We start from the raw sequence: 15,107 nt of genomic DNA on the forward strand, positions 1-15,107 counted from the left end.
TTAAGTAGGAAATTTTAGGACTCTTTCCACCTCTGACGTGCACTGATGTTCAAATAAACCTACATTGTAAAGCAACTCTTACTTGCACTGAATTTCAAGGCTTTACCGAGTAGTGTGCTTTTGTAGACTATACATATAAAGTTGTAACACGATTTTAATAAGTTGTGAAGTAGGCCGGTCTGGGGTCTGAAACCCCAGGGCTAAAAATGTGTCCCACTCCGGCCCTGCATCCATGCCACATTGATTGTTGTTTTGCTCAGTCCCAGTACCATTCTGCCCATAAAAATTAATCCCACCAAACAAAAGATTGCATTGGCTCGTTTGACACAGCTTTGGCATCAAATATTAAGTGCTTTATTTAAATGATAAATGACCCACACTTGTATAGCGCCTCTCAGAGTAAGGACTCCAAAGCGCTTTACACTACAGTGTATCATTCATCCATTCACACACTGATGGTGATGAGCTACAATGTAGCCACAGCTGCCCTGGGGCACACTGACAGAGGCGAGGCTGCAGAGTACAGGCGCCACCGGTCCCTCCGACCACCACCAGCAGGCAAGGTGGGTTAAGTGTCTTGCCCAAGGAGACAACAGCAGAATTCTCTGTCCGGAGCCGGGATTGAACCTGCAACCTTCCGATTACTGGACAACCCGCTCAACCTGTTGAGCTACTGCTGCCCTGATACATATGCATTCTTTAGAAAAAAGAATGCATATGTATCTTCTTTAACAGTGTATGGTGGAATGCCCTGTTGACTGACATTGTAGTGGTGAGTGTCACAATTTTTGTTGCCTAATAGCAAAGCAAGACAGTTTCAAAGGTAGCTGCATATTCTGCGCCACAACGGTGCTGTCTATGGGTCGTGGCCAGACTATATATTATTCTGGATGGCTGGCCAGGCTACTCAAGACTCAGATGACTCAAAGAGTGAACGAGTCCAATCAGATGTTCTGATAAAACTTTTAAAGTCAAAGACAAGGCTGGTTTCAGAGGGTATGTACATTTAATAAAGAGAAACAATTTTCAAAGATTACAGTACACAGTTGACCTGCAACATCTGAGGCACTTTACTATAGACTGAGCCTGGTGTACCGGGACAAAAGTCTAGACAGGAATAGGGGAGAGTATAGGGGGTGGGGCTGGGATTCTGGGTCTGACAGTAACAAGATGTAAAGCACCAGGTTAAAAAATGTCTTTGGCCCTAAAGTATTTTAGGAGGAACAGGAAAAGATCTGGCATCAGCTTGGATATAGAAACCAATGTTCATTTGCATTTGTGTTTTTTGGGACCACTCGAGTCAGTCAGCAAAAAATTATCAACTCTCCAGCACAAGTATTCCTGCAGCCACAACACATTCCATTTAGTCCACAAGATGACTCACACCTGTCATAAACATCTGAACATTTCTCAACATGAAGAGCTGGAAATTAAATCTGTACTACATAAACACATTTTTCAGTATCTGTTACCTTTGAGAAAAACTCAAGAGCTGTGATGACTGGAAGAACAGGAAGGGCATGAGGGACAACAACCATCCCCAACATGAGATGCTTTTCGCTTAAAACAAAACAGAATCATCAAAACACACACACACACCCCTAGGCTGGTGAGACTGAAATATTTCACGTGTCTCTTTGGGAACATTAAGAACTGTTAAACATATTACACATTGTAGTACTTTAAACAACCTCTGGAGAAATAGAGATTACGATCAGACATATTAGTCCCAACAAGGCTTCTTAGTCTATAAAAGTTTCTGGTTGAATTATTCAGAAGACCCAGGGACTCCTATCTACTCCTAGAGTAGCTAGCCCAGAATATATAACCACACAATTATCTGCAATATACAATGGCGAGCCTGAAAATTTAATAGAAAAGCAACTTCATAAACACTTTGTTAGAGTTGTGTTTGACAGGTTAACTAGCTGCTCTCAGACCATTCAGAAATTTTGAGATTGTTCTAATGGTTTAGAACATTTCTACAAAAACAGCAGGGCAATTCTTTGTTTCACACTTTGATCATTTTTATGATTTACACAAACAATTAAAAAACTTCCTGACAAACCAACCCAGTGAGATGAGGTGAACCCAATCTAACCCTAACCCCACACACCTGTAGCTTCAGTGGTCGATTGGGAGACTGCTGTGTGCACCGCTTGCTGTTTTATTGCATTATGGACCAAATTACATATTAGAGAACCACAAAGAAGTGTTGTGATTAAAGATGTAAAATTTTATAAAACACAAAAAATACATGTATTTACAGCGTAATGGACTGTGTGACACTGAGACCATTTACAACATTAATACACAAAAAGTTAATGCAGGAAACAAAGCTCGTCTAAATTAATATATAGGATGTGGAACAACAGCCTCAGTCTTGGTCCGCAGTTCTGGCTAAAGCAGGAACAAACACTCAATTTGTCCCTTTATTTTAAGGCTCTGGATTCAATTCCTCAAGAGCCAATCTCATTCAGAAATGGTGCTTTACATGTATATATATATACACTCCTCGGGAAGCATTTCTGCTGCATCACTGAGGCTGATCCAGTCAACCCATAGACAGTAATAGAAGCCAACAGCTAGTTTACAACTGGAATGAACATGGGTGACCACTACCACCACGTGTGGTCTGGATTTTCCCGACATCAAGTTATCCATTAAAAACTAAAGTAATGACATTTTATTGTGCATCTCATATGGGCGGATAACAAAAATAACACATCACCTCTGCTAAAACCAAAAAGGACACCATTAAAAATATTTCTGTTTTAAAGGCAAACTCAACCAAGCAGTGGCAACAACTTACTATTCTGGATTGCTGGAATCAGAATATTTTGTATGTCTGATGAAACATGAACTAACTCAGACCTTGGACCACAGGAACCAATCTGTCAGAGACGAGCTACAGGTGGACTAAATACATCCCCATCACCAATTGACAGAACGATCAATCCCCTTTCATATGAGATGAAGGGGGAAAATAGAAAAACAAAACTAAAATGAAGTTACCTGAGTAATCTGATCCAATTATACTGGCATTGCTCCATTCCCTGTGCTCTAACCCCAGCCCCTACTTACAGTGTACCATTTTCACAGTTCTGGTTTTTACATGTGCTAGCAGAACACAAGCAAAGCCTGCAGAACGATTCCCCACAACATTCACAGTTTAAAAGAAAAAATAATCACTTGAACAGTATTTACAGTCAAACTAGAATAGTATAGGACCTTTAAAAAATATACTTCCAATAATTCCATGTCAAAGGAACAGAGTAGATTAAAAGTGATGAAGTTTCAGAGCAATGCATTCCAGTCTCTTGTTGCTTCCATAAGATGCCTTTGGCCATGACCGATCCAGTCTTCTTGGTTATTAAAAAGTCGACCACAAAACCAGCAGCTGAATGCCACTGATCCTTGTTGACAACCTGATAATTCTTTGACCACCTCATACTTTCTTTTGCTTTTTTTCCTTAGTTTCATTTTTAAAAGGAATCGCTTCCGAACATAACTCTCAAGAGTTCTGGGTCTTAGATGGTCTCCATTAGATGTCACGTTTATGGTTGAGGAACAGTTTTCTACAGCACTAAGGCCAGAGAGTGCCTGAACAGTGTTCTCACTCAAAGAAACCTTTGAGACAGCACCTTTATACCGGTTCACCACTTTCATAATGTTGGCCACTTCAGGAATATCTGCGTCTGGATGATTGAGCACCACTACAGGCTGGTATGTACGGGGGCATTTGATCTGTTGCATGGAACTAAACGGGGCAAGTCTCAAAGTTCTTTCCATCTCTTTATCTACAGGCTTCCATAAGACTGGCTGTTTTTCAGAAGGTAACCTGCTTGAAAGCCTTCTAGCCTTGTGTGCTGTCGCTGGATGCTCAACAAATAATGCTTTCCTGCGCCTTTTGCTTTGGCTTAGAGGCCTTACTGGCCTCTGGGCCAAAAATCTCTCTGATTCACATGGTTGGAGCGTTCCATTGACATGTGATGTTAAAATGCCAGAATTTTTGAGATGGTTCTGTGGAGAATGTTCTGAGCTGATCAAATTTTTAGGTCCAGCAGAAGCTGTTGCATTAGTTTTGTTTGATGAGACCAGGATACACTGGGCTTGAGGTGTGGTGGTCAAGAACAATGGTTGGCTGTTTGTGGTTGAAGCTCCACTGGAAAGCAGGCTACCAGCAGGTGTGACAATCTTAAAAAGGACTTTATTTCCAGATCTTTGATTAGTTTGGCTATTAAGTGTTGCAGTCTTTCCTTCTACGTTGTTTAGAAACATGCTTGATTTAGGTGGAGAAATGTATCGTAGAAGGAAAGCTTGGCGACCAATTTGTGGGGTGCTGGATTTATCAACAGAACTCACAGGCATAGCCAGAACAGGTTGTGAGCTTCCTGCAACCTGAGTACTTGCCAATTTGAAACCAGTGGTACTGGGGGCCTGAACTAGTGGGACAGATCTTTGGACCAAGAAGCAAGTTGGCTGTGCCTTTGCCGTTTTATCTACCGTTGAACTTGAAAGGATCACAGGACCACTGAAGCCGTGACTGTTGATAAGGTAGTGGCTGGAGGTGGTGCGGACACCTGGTTTAACAGCAGAAAGAGTTGTCCCTTTTTCTTTAGCTTGTGGTTTTGCTGCTGGTGTCAATTCAGTGTTAGGAGTGATACTTACACCAGTGGCTTGACCTGATTTACTAAGCCCATTTTTCATGTATGATACATTGATCTGAGGATTTGTGGAACTGGTTAGTAGTTTAAAACCGGGTGCAGCCTTGATAAATCTGTTCTCAGTAGCCCTCAGAAAGACTGGTTGTGTTCCATCTGGCAACTGAAGAATTTGCAGAGTTGTTTTTGCCGGTTTTAAAGAATCACTGCTTGCACCCAAAGACCCTGTTTTTTCCTTGTTAAGCTGTTGGGTAATGATTGCATTTGCATGCTCTTCCACAAAATTCCCTATTGCAGAGGAGCTACTTTTTGTTTCAGGCTCTTTTACAGATATGGGAAGGAAATCCTCCTCTATTTTAATGATGTTGAAATCTTGGAGGACAGACTCAGAGTTCTCACTATTTAGGAGTTGGTCAACACTAGCTACACACCCATCAACCTCTACTTCACCACATGTGCTTTCATTCAAGTGTTCTGGAGACTCTGCTAGTGTCAGGTTAAACTGTGGCGATTCACATCCATTTCCTTCAAGTACTGTTTGACTGTTACCTAAAGTTTGGCTACTGCTGGGTGAAGTGCTAAACACTTCCTTGGAATAGTTGTGGAAAGTGAATACTTCTTGGTTGGGTATATTTTGTGTGTTTACACTTGTATCAAGAGCTGAATGAGTTTGGCATAAAGGATCCAAACATTTTAGATGTTGCGAGCATTTTTTAATTTTAATCTCAACATTATGACTTTGGCCTGCAGTAACCGGAGAATGTACATCAGCATTAAATGTGTGAAAATCAGAGCTTCTTTTGTTTGTTTTGCCAACCTGGTCATTGCCATCAGTCAGCAATGACTCCTTGGTGCCTCCACACTTTACAGATTCTTTGAAGACTGATTTAGATAACTTGGTCTTCTGAACGGCTGATGGAAACGAAACACTAGCAACATTCTCATTGCACAGTGTTGAGCTATTAATAATTTCAGATTGATGATTGGTTGCATTTGATTTACAGCTTGCAGTTACTGAACTATTATCCTGACTACCTTCTGTGCAAGGTACTCCATCTAAGGGACCTTCCACATCACACAACTGTTTTGTCACTAAACTTAAAGTCTCAGAACTAGTCAATGAAGTATTTATAGAAATATTTGATTCAGAAATGCTGCTGTTGTTTGGTGTGGAGTCAAAGCTAAAAACTGAAGTTTCCTCCTCCTCGAGCTTTACTTTTATTGCCATGATATCGTCATGGTCCATTTGGGTACAACCATTTCTAAGGGAACCAGCTAAGTAATGTGGTGTTGAATCAGAGGACTGCTCATTCTCAGCTGAGACTTTACTTTCACTCATCACAGGACCAGGTACCATGGGGTCCATACAACCAACTAAAGAATGGTTTTGAGAATGCAGGTCTTGTTTTGTTGGTATTACTTTGAGGACTAAATGCTTTTTGCCATCAACCATCTTGAATCCCATCACTTTAGTAGTACAATTAGGGGGGAGAGAGATTTTGTTCTTGACCATCAGAACTGTGAGTCCATTGGTGTGACTTTCTGGATCAGTGCTTGAGGTATCACCTTCCTGTAGAGAAACTGGTGTCAACAATTCTGTATTGTGGGGTGTTTTGCTGCACTTTTTCAATACGGTCAAATCCATAAAGTGATGTGTCTCCTTCAAGGAAGACTCCTGTTTTATTAACCTGCCATTTTGGCTTTCAGAGAGACAGTTTGATTTTGGTATCCTCAGACTTTCCAGAGATTCACAACTCCTTTTATAAGGCCTTGAATCTGGTAAGCCATCATCTTCCACAGGCATCAGTGCATTTCTTCTCTCAACCTCCTCTCTGTGAACAACTGCCGTGTGTATTTTTAGATACTCACTCCTTGCAGCACCATAACCACAGATCTGGCAAGTGAAAGTGAATGTATCTGAGTGAGCTTTCACATGCCTTTGGTGATCTTCTTCGTTCAAGCTAATATGTCGACATTTTGAACACTTCCAATGAACCTCGTTATGATGATGGATGTGCTGAACAAATGTTCCTGCATCAACAGTCGTAAAACTACACCAGTCACACTTGAACTGTCCATTTACACTATGGCACATCATGTAGTGCCTGGTAAGCAAAAGCAGCGAGTACTGGACATTATCGTTGCAAAGCTCACAAGTAACCAGAGTATTCCTATGCTCAATTCGATGGCGCTGAAGAACTTGGAACTCATTGGTGACAAAATCACAAAGCTCACATGTATACGTAGGAGGGGTTCCTTTATGGGCAGCTTGGAAATGTTTAAGAAGGTCATTAGGGCTAAATGTTAAATTATCTTTACACACTGAGCATCCAAAACTTAGAATTTTTCCAGAGAAAACTGCCCTCTGTTGAACTTTACAGTGACCGAGTTGTTTCTCTCTCCTAGCTGAGCTACTGTGATTCTTCCCGGGAGACTCAGCTGCATTGCTGAGGGGATCATCCGTTACTTCTCCAAGATGCTTGTGCACAAAGTCTTTCACCTTTTCTTGATTATCCTCTACAATTGATGAGTTGCAATTTTTGGCAAAGTCGTGAGGTCGTCTCAGGTTTTCCATAGCTGCCAATCTGCTAGGTCTCTATGAAAAAGACAAAAGGCATTTTCCGTTAATTCTCAATCAATCAAATGAAAGTTCTTTATTTGTCTCGCTTGGGAAAAGTTTGGTTATAGACAGAAGGGGTTTCACTGTGCCATACTCTTCCAGACATAAAATAAAAACAATACATACTCAGATTAATGATGATATAAAAAGACAGTTAAAAACCTAGAAATTATCATCCTTAACACTTCTACTGCGGTTGTGTCTGCACAGACACAAAATGGCTTCCATAATTTGAACTACCATAACTTTTCAACCGTTTAGGCAACAAACGTAATTCCAGCGGATTCTGAAAATGGAGACACTGCACTTTCCAGTACATGATACATTACGATAATGTTACTCAAGTCCGTGCCTGAGAACAAGGAAATAAACACTCAGCCATTACAACAGAAGAGCCAAAGAATAGTTTTAGACATGTATTTTCAACCTCTCTCTTCTACTGGTGTAAATAATAATTACTTTCTGTAAATACAGGTTCTTCTAAAAAATAGCATTGTGATAAAGTTAATTATTTTCAGTAATGTACTGATAAACACTAGACTTTCATATATAATTAGATTCATTACACACAACTGAAGTAGTTCAAGCCTTTTATTGTTTCTAATATTGATGACTTTGGCATACATCTCATGAAAACACAAAATTCCTATCTAAAAAAAACCATCATGAAAAGGTTCTCTAAACAAGCTATCAACCTAATCTGAATCAACTAATTAACGCTAAACACCTGCAAAAGATTCCTGAGGCTTTTAAAACCTCCCAGCCTGGTTCATTACTCAAAACCGCAATCATGAGTAAGACTGCCGACCTGACTGCTGTCCAGAAGGCAATCATTCACACCCTCAAGCAAGAGGGTAAGACACAGAAAGAAATTTCTGAACGAATAGGCTGTTCCCAGAGTGCTGTATGAAGGCACCTCAGTGGGAAGTCTGTGGGAAAGAAATAGTGTGGCAGAAAACACTGCACAACGAGAAGAGGTGACCGGACCCTGAGGAAGATTGTGGAGAAGGACCAATTCCAGACCTTGGGGGACCTGCGGAAGCAGTGGACTGAGTCTGGAGTAGAAACATCCAGAGCCACCGTGTACAGGCGTGTGCAGGAAATGGGCTACAGGTGCTGCATTCCCCAGGTCAAGCCACTTTTGAACCAGAAACAGCGGCAGAAGCGCCTGACCTGGGCTACAGAGAAGCAGCACTGGACTGTTGCTCAGTGGTCCAAAGTACTTTTTCAGATGAAAGCAAGTTTTGCATGTCATTCGGAAATCAAGGTGCCAGAGTCTGGAGGAAGACTGGGCAGAAGGAAATGCCCAAATGCCTGAAGTCCAGTGTCAAGTACTCACAGTCAGTGATGGTCTGGGGTGCCACGTCAGCTGCTGGTGTTAGTCTAGGGCTGTAGGTAAACGATTATTTTCAAAACGATTATTCTGGTGATTATTTTATCGAATAGTCGACTATTCTAATGACTAATTACATGATTAATCGTATGATTTCTTTTTGCTGTACAATTGATTAAAACCAAAATATTTTAAAGAAATACCCCCAAAATTGTATAAATGACTTTATTACACAACGATTTTCCAAAGTCAAACATCATTTGCTTAAAACAAAATAAAAGCAGTATTATTATTGGAACACAGTTCCAATAACTCTAGTTTAAGTGCAAAACAGAACACAGCATGAACATCCCTGAGTGTTTAACACAAAATAAAACTGTTTAACAGTCCCTAAGGAAGAGCACCCAGTTTCACAGCCTGAACAGAAGTGGTGAGTGTGATTTTTGAGCACCTCTTCATGTTCTTCTTTAAATTCTCCAGAGCAGTGGTTCCCAAACTTATTTAGCCACGCACCCCCTTCTATGTCCCGACAATGTTGACGCACCCCCCAGCCCCACATCAGGGCATGGCTATATATACACACACACACACAGTATATTATATATATATATATACATATACATATACACACACACAATATCTATATATATATATATATATATATATATATATATATATATACACACACATATATATATACACACACATATATACACACACACATATATACACACACACACATATATATACACACACACACACACACACACACATATATATACACACACACACACACACACACATATATATACACACACACACACACACACATATATACACACACACACACACACACACATATATACACACACACACACACACACATATATACACACATACACACACACATATATACACACACACACACACACATATATACACACACACACACATATTATATATATATATCAGACGTCACGCTAAACCAGGGGTCGGCAACCTGTTCCCATCAAAGAGCCATTATTACCCGTTTCCCACAGTAAAGACAACACCGCAGCAGCCGCGGCGTTGTGGGCGGGGCCTACCCTCAGACAGCAGAGCGCTGCTCACAAAAGGTGACAGCAGCCGGTACCGGTCGCTCGTGTACGTCAAAGTTATCTTTCATAAACAGATAATCAATAAAACGATTTATATAAAATGGATCCAGAAGTTGTAGCCCGTCTCTGCCTACAATATTTTGATATTTTTCACTCTGCTGATGGTTTTACTGAGCAGGTGCCCCTTTTGTCATACGTTTCTTTTTAAAACATGTTTAGACTGTTCAGAATACAAATCCAGTCTCTGTCACGTTTGATTGTTGTAATTAAACTTTGTAGGTGGGGAAGGTCAGAAAAGGATCCGATCATTTTGTTTTTCCCTCATTTACAGTGACGGAGATAACAGCGCAGTGCGCCTGGCTCTGGTGTTAATCAAGTTTAATTTGATCTCTTTGCAACAATTTTCACAAGAAAACAGAACAGTTAAAAGCAGGGCTTGTGTTGACCGGACAGTTCCCGTATTTAACCGTTTATTTTGACGGAGAAAGAATAGAAAGAATTACCCCGACGCATGCAGACGAACCGACATTTTATTAGTTTCGCAAATCGCAGATGTAGCTAAATCACTCAAGAAAAGATTTCCTTCTGAACATCTGAGCTCGACACCGCTCAGCGCAGCTCGCTGTCAGAGCGTACATAAGGTGCACAGCGAGCTGAAGATGTGGAGAGGGGCTTGGAGCCCGTTGCAGAACCAGAGCGCATGCGGGAAGATTCCTTCCACTGAAGCGAGTGTTTTCCAAACCCGGTCTCTCAGAGAGACTTGTCACTTAGAAAATGTTCCCTGATGATGAAACTTTGGCTGAATTGTGCTTGTTCCTGTCTCCAATGTGGCGTATGAGGAGAGTCCCAGAATCTCACATCGTTTTCAGCTCAGAAAGCGCCTATATGATTACGCACAAGCGTGATGCGTCAACCCGGTCACACAGTAGACCGGGTTGGACCTGTTCAGGTTTACGCAGACAATCTTTACATAGAATTAGCTTACAGATGTAAAATTTATGCAGTAAAATATAAAGCATTTTATTTAAATATCCATTCATTATTTTACAAGCACAGAGAGCCGCATCAGATGGATGGAAGAGCCGCATGCGGCTCCAGAGTCGCGGATTGCCGACCCCTGAGCTAGGGCATGTGCGGAGGACACACACACACACACACACACACACACACACACACACACACACACACACACACACACACACACACAAGAAAAATATACTTGTTTTCAATTACGTTTATTGGGCCCACTTACTTTTTCTTAGGCCCACCCACAAATGAGTTTCTGGCTACGCTAATGGTGACTTTTCACAGACTTCTCTGAGCTCCGCAGCCATTACACTTTTCACCTCGTGCACCCCCTAGCGGCAGCTTGCGCACCCCACCACACTTTGAGAATCCCTGCTCCAGAGTATCTTCATATGTTTTTTCCATCTGGTTTGTGAACCACCACCTGGATGGACATTTGAAGCAGGGACAGGCGTATTCGACCATATCGATGAAGGTGTCACCCTCAACAAGAGACAAAGGCCTCATGTCTAACAATCAACTGTAAGATAAAGAAAACAGAAATATAGAAACAACATAGCATTTAACATTTAATTACTAGACAGATCACACAAGGACGAAGAAAAAAAGAAGCCAACAAAAGCAAACGTTTGAGATAAAAGACACTGGACCCTATTTTGTCATATTTGTCATCTGTTTTTATCTAAATGAGGGTGAATTTTTTTTACATAGTTAGCAATTTCCTCCTAAAAGATGCTGAAAGCAAGCAACAGTTAGCTAATATTGATTACTTACTTTCAAGATCCTTTTATTCAGCTCGGCTGTCCTTTGAGGTGTGCATTGCATCTCTTGCCCAAGATAAGACGACAAGGTTCTTTGCTTTGCTCTGGAAACACAATCAAAGATTAAAAGTGTTTATTGTCAAATGCAGTTAGAAACATGTTTCCCTGTTGCAATAAAGTCAACAATATAAGCTACACAGAAGTATAGGCTTTGCAGAATGCAAATTAGAACATATTTGGAGCATATCAGAACAACAGCTATGAATGTATGGTATCTTAAATCTGCTCTTAGCCTTATTGCAGTGCTATGCCGTGATTAAGTCATTTGAGAATGCTGGTGTGGCTACTTTTGTAATGTTAAGTCATGTTTTGTACAACAATATATTTTGTCATTGCCTAGCAGCAACTACCTAGTTAGTCATTTGGGCCAGCATTATATGCTATCACTAATTAACGTTAGCTAAATACAGCTGTGTTTAGCCAAACCAAACACGCCCTACCGAAGTGCGCAGAGCTCACGCACGTTACACAAACATGCAATCAATTTAGTAAACACTGACAATATGATATAATGTTACTTACTTCTGTTCGAGGGAGTCACGGGTAACAATGGGATGCCTCCGCTTCAGATGCTCCCACATGGACGTTGTGCTGTGTGATAAGCTAATTCCATGGTGCACAGACTGCAAATAATGGCACTTTCATGTTTTGTGCTCCGTTTAAAATAATCCCACACCTTTGAGGTAGGGCGCCGGGGTCCCTGAGACATTGCTGCTGAGTCTATCAGATGAACGGCATTTTGTTCTCCGCGCTGCTCTGTTTATGTCACGTGGTGCGTCGACTTCCGGATTTGACATTGACGGTTTTTTAGAATCGAATCCTCGACGTCATCGAGGCGTCGCTACAGGCCTATGTTAGTCCACTGTGTTTTATAAAGGGCAGGGTCAATGCACTTCATGCTTCCATCTGCTGAAAAGCTTCATGGAGATGAAGATTTCATTTTTCTGCACGGCCTGTGCCAAAAACCACTGGTAAATGGTTTACTGACCATGGTATTACTGTGCTCAATTGGCCTGCTAACTCTCCTGACCTGAACCCCGTAGAGAATCTGTGGGATATTGTGAAGAGAAAGTTGAGACGCAAGACCCAACACTCTGGATGAGTTTAAGGCCGCTATCGAAGCATCCTGGGCCTCCATAACACCTCAGCAGTGCCACAGGCTGATTGCCTCCATGCCACGCTGCATTGAAGCAGTCATTTCTGCAAAAGTATTGAGTGCATAACTGAACATAATTATTTGAAGGTTGACATTTTTGTATTAAAAACACTTTTCTTTTATTGGTCAGATGAAATATGCTATTTTTTTTAGATAGGAATTTTGGGTTTTCATGAGCTGTATGCCAAACTCATCAATATTAGAAACAGTAAAAGGCTTGAACTACTTCAGTTGTGTGTAATTAAATATACATGAACGTCTAATATTTATGTGTTCATGTTAAGGTTTAATGTACATTACAGACAATAATGAACTTCATCACAAATACGCTAATTTTTGTAGAAGGGCCTGTATTGTATTGTGTACGTTTTTTTTAAAGCAGTATGTAACAGTACATATTTTCCATGGCGATAGGGGGCAGTACATACCTAAAATCACTGCAAGCAAGCATTCATTTTATGTTCAAATAAGACCTTACCAACGATGGGCATTAGGGCCAAAAATTCCTGGGAGTGCAACCTCCAGCGAAATGACATATCAGATTATTTTCATTAGTGGCAATGAGTGAAAACGTAAATATGTTAAAAAAAAAAAACAATTTGTTAAAAATCAGTAAATGTGTTTTATCCTTATGGTGTTGCTCAGAAACTTAGACCCTGTCCCATGTATTTTAGAACAGATTTTTATGGTTATATGTTATGAAACCGCCAATATTTTTCAACAACTGGGAATCTTTTAAATAATTTACAACATTTCGATGGAAATTTCCAGAGTTTAATGGTAAAAACTACACATTTTCACTTTATATATATATTAGGGCTGGGCAAAAAAATCGATTTAATCTATCGATTTTGTAGTTTAAAATGATTTTTATTTTGCAAACTCGAATTTTTTGACACTGAAGTTTTTTTCGGACTTTTCCGCGTTTCGTCCTTGTTTTGTTGCCGTAGCGCGATATGAGCCAGCTGCCGCCCGCCTCTGCCTACACAGTCAAAACAACATGGCAGCGGCAGCGTGTAGCAGAGAACTACTTCCAAAGAAAGGCACAAGTAATTCCGTAATTTGGAACTGGTTTGGTTTTGATCCAGCAGACGAAACACAGACGAAGCCTTGCTGCAAAATATGTTTCAAAACTGTTGCTACTGGAAGCAGCAGTACAACAAATCTTTTTCAGCACCTGAGGAATAAACATCCCGAAGAATGGGAGAAGTGCAGCCGGCTCTGCAGCGACAGCAGCTCCTCTAGCACACCTGCTAAAAAGCAGACTACACTTCCTGAGAGCTTTACAAACTGTGTACCTTATGACAAGAACGGAGCGCGATGGAAAGCGATTACAGAGGCGGAAACTTTTTATATTGCCACAGACATGCTGCCGATTTACTCTGTCGAAAAGCGAGGCTTTAATCACTTGCTGAAAGTGTTGGATGCGAGGTACGTTGTCCCCAGTCGCAAGTATTTCGCCGATGTAGCGCTGCCTCACCTGTACAATACAACCCGGGAAAAGATCCGCAGTGAGCTGGAGGAGATGCAGTTCTACTCAGCCACAACGGACCTGTGGTCCAGCCGGACGATGCAGCCATATCTGAGTCTGACGGCTCACTACATCAACACTAGTTGGACTCTGCGCAGCATCTGCCTTCAGACAGCGTATTTCCCCGACAACCACACTGGTGAAATAATTGCCCATGGCTTAAAAGACGCTCTCAGCTCCTGGGGACTTTCGGAGGAACGACTCGTCTGCATGACAACTAGGGCTGGGGGTAAACGATTATTTTTAAAACGATTATTCTGACGATTATTTTATCGAATAGTCGACTATTCTAATGACTATTTAGAAAATTAATCTAATGATTATTTTTCTATTGCACAATTAACAAAAACCAGAAAATCTCAAATAAATTCCTCAAAAAAATTGATAAATTCTTACTGTAAGAGAATAAACACTACAGGCCTTCCATTTTGTATAACACTGCTTTTATTGTGTTGGTTGGTTATGTTCTGGTGACGTGTAGAACTTGGGAGTGCAGGCTGCTGCCTGAGAGGTGGTAGAAGATGGAGTGTCTCCATGCTGCTTTGTTTTGGTCACTTATGTGCGTGAGGCGAGTGGTCTTACGGGTTAAACCAAACTCAGGTGATATTTTACACTAAACCGAAAACCCACAACACTCTAAATGTAATGAAAGGGAGATCTACACCACAAAAAAGATGAACTCTAAACCAAAACGTAACAGCTTATCCCAACGCAAGAAGCTGTTAGCGAAGATGCTAACAGTAGCTTTACCAACATTAAGTTCAAGTTACCAAGTTTAAATAAAGTAGGGCTGCAACTAACGATTATTTTCATAATCGATTAATCTGTCGATTATTTTTTCGATTAATCGATTAATCGG

General features: G+C 40.9%; 1 protein-coding gene across 3 annotated transcripts in view; it reads right to left on the bottom strand.

The window, feature by feature from the left end:
• Nucleotides 1-987: 987 nt before the first annotated feature.
• Nucleotides 988-15,107, bottom strand: part of LOC107373221 (zinc finger protein 518A) — a 51,353-nt gene continuing 37,233 nt past the window's right edge. For all 3 annotated transcript variants that reach the window (XM_054735558.2, XM_054735557.2, XM_054735556.2), the window contains one exon: nt 988-7,260. In XM_054735558.2, coding sequence (XP_054591533.2) covers nt 3,298-7,239 — 3,942 coding nt within the window. In that variant the 5' untranslated portion in view covers nt 7,240-7,260 and the 3' untranslated portion in view covers nt 988-3,297. The remainder of the gene's footprint in view (nt 7,261-15,107) is intronic.

This window comes from Nothobranchius furzeri, chromosome 8 (genome assembly GCF_043380555.1).
Source record: "Nothobranchius furzeri strain GRZ-AD chromosome 8, NfurGRZ-RIMD1, whole genome shotgun sequence".
NCBI classification, from domain to species: Eukaryota; Metazoa; Chordata; class Actinopteri; order Cyprinodontiformes; family Nothobranchiidae; genus Nothobranchius; species Nothobranchius furzeri.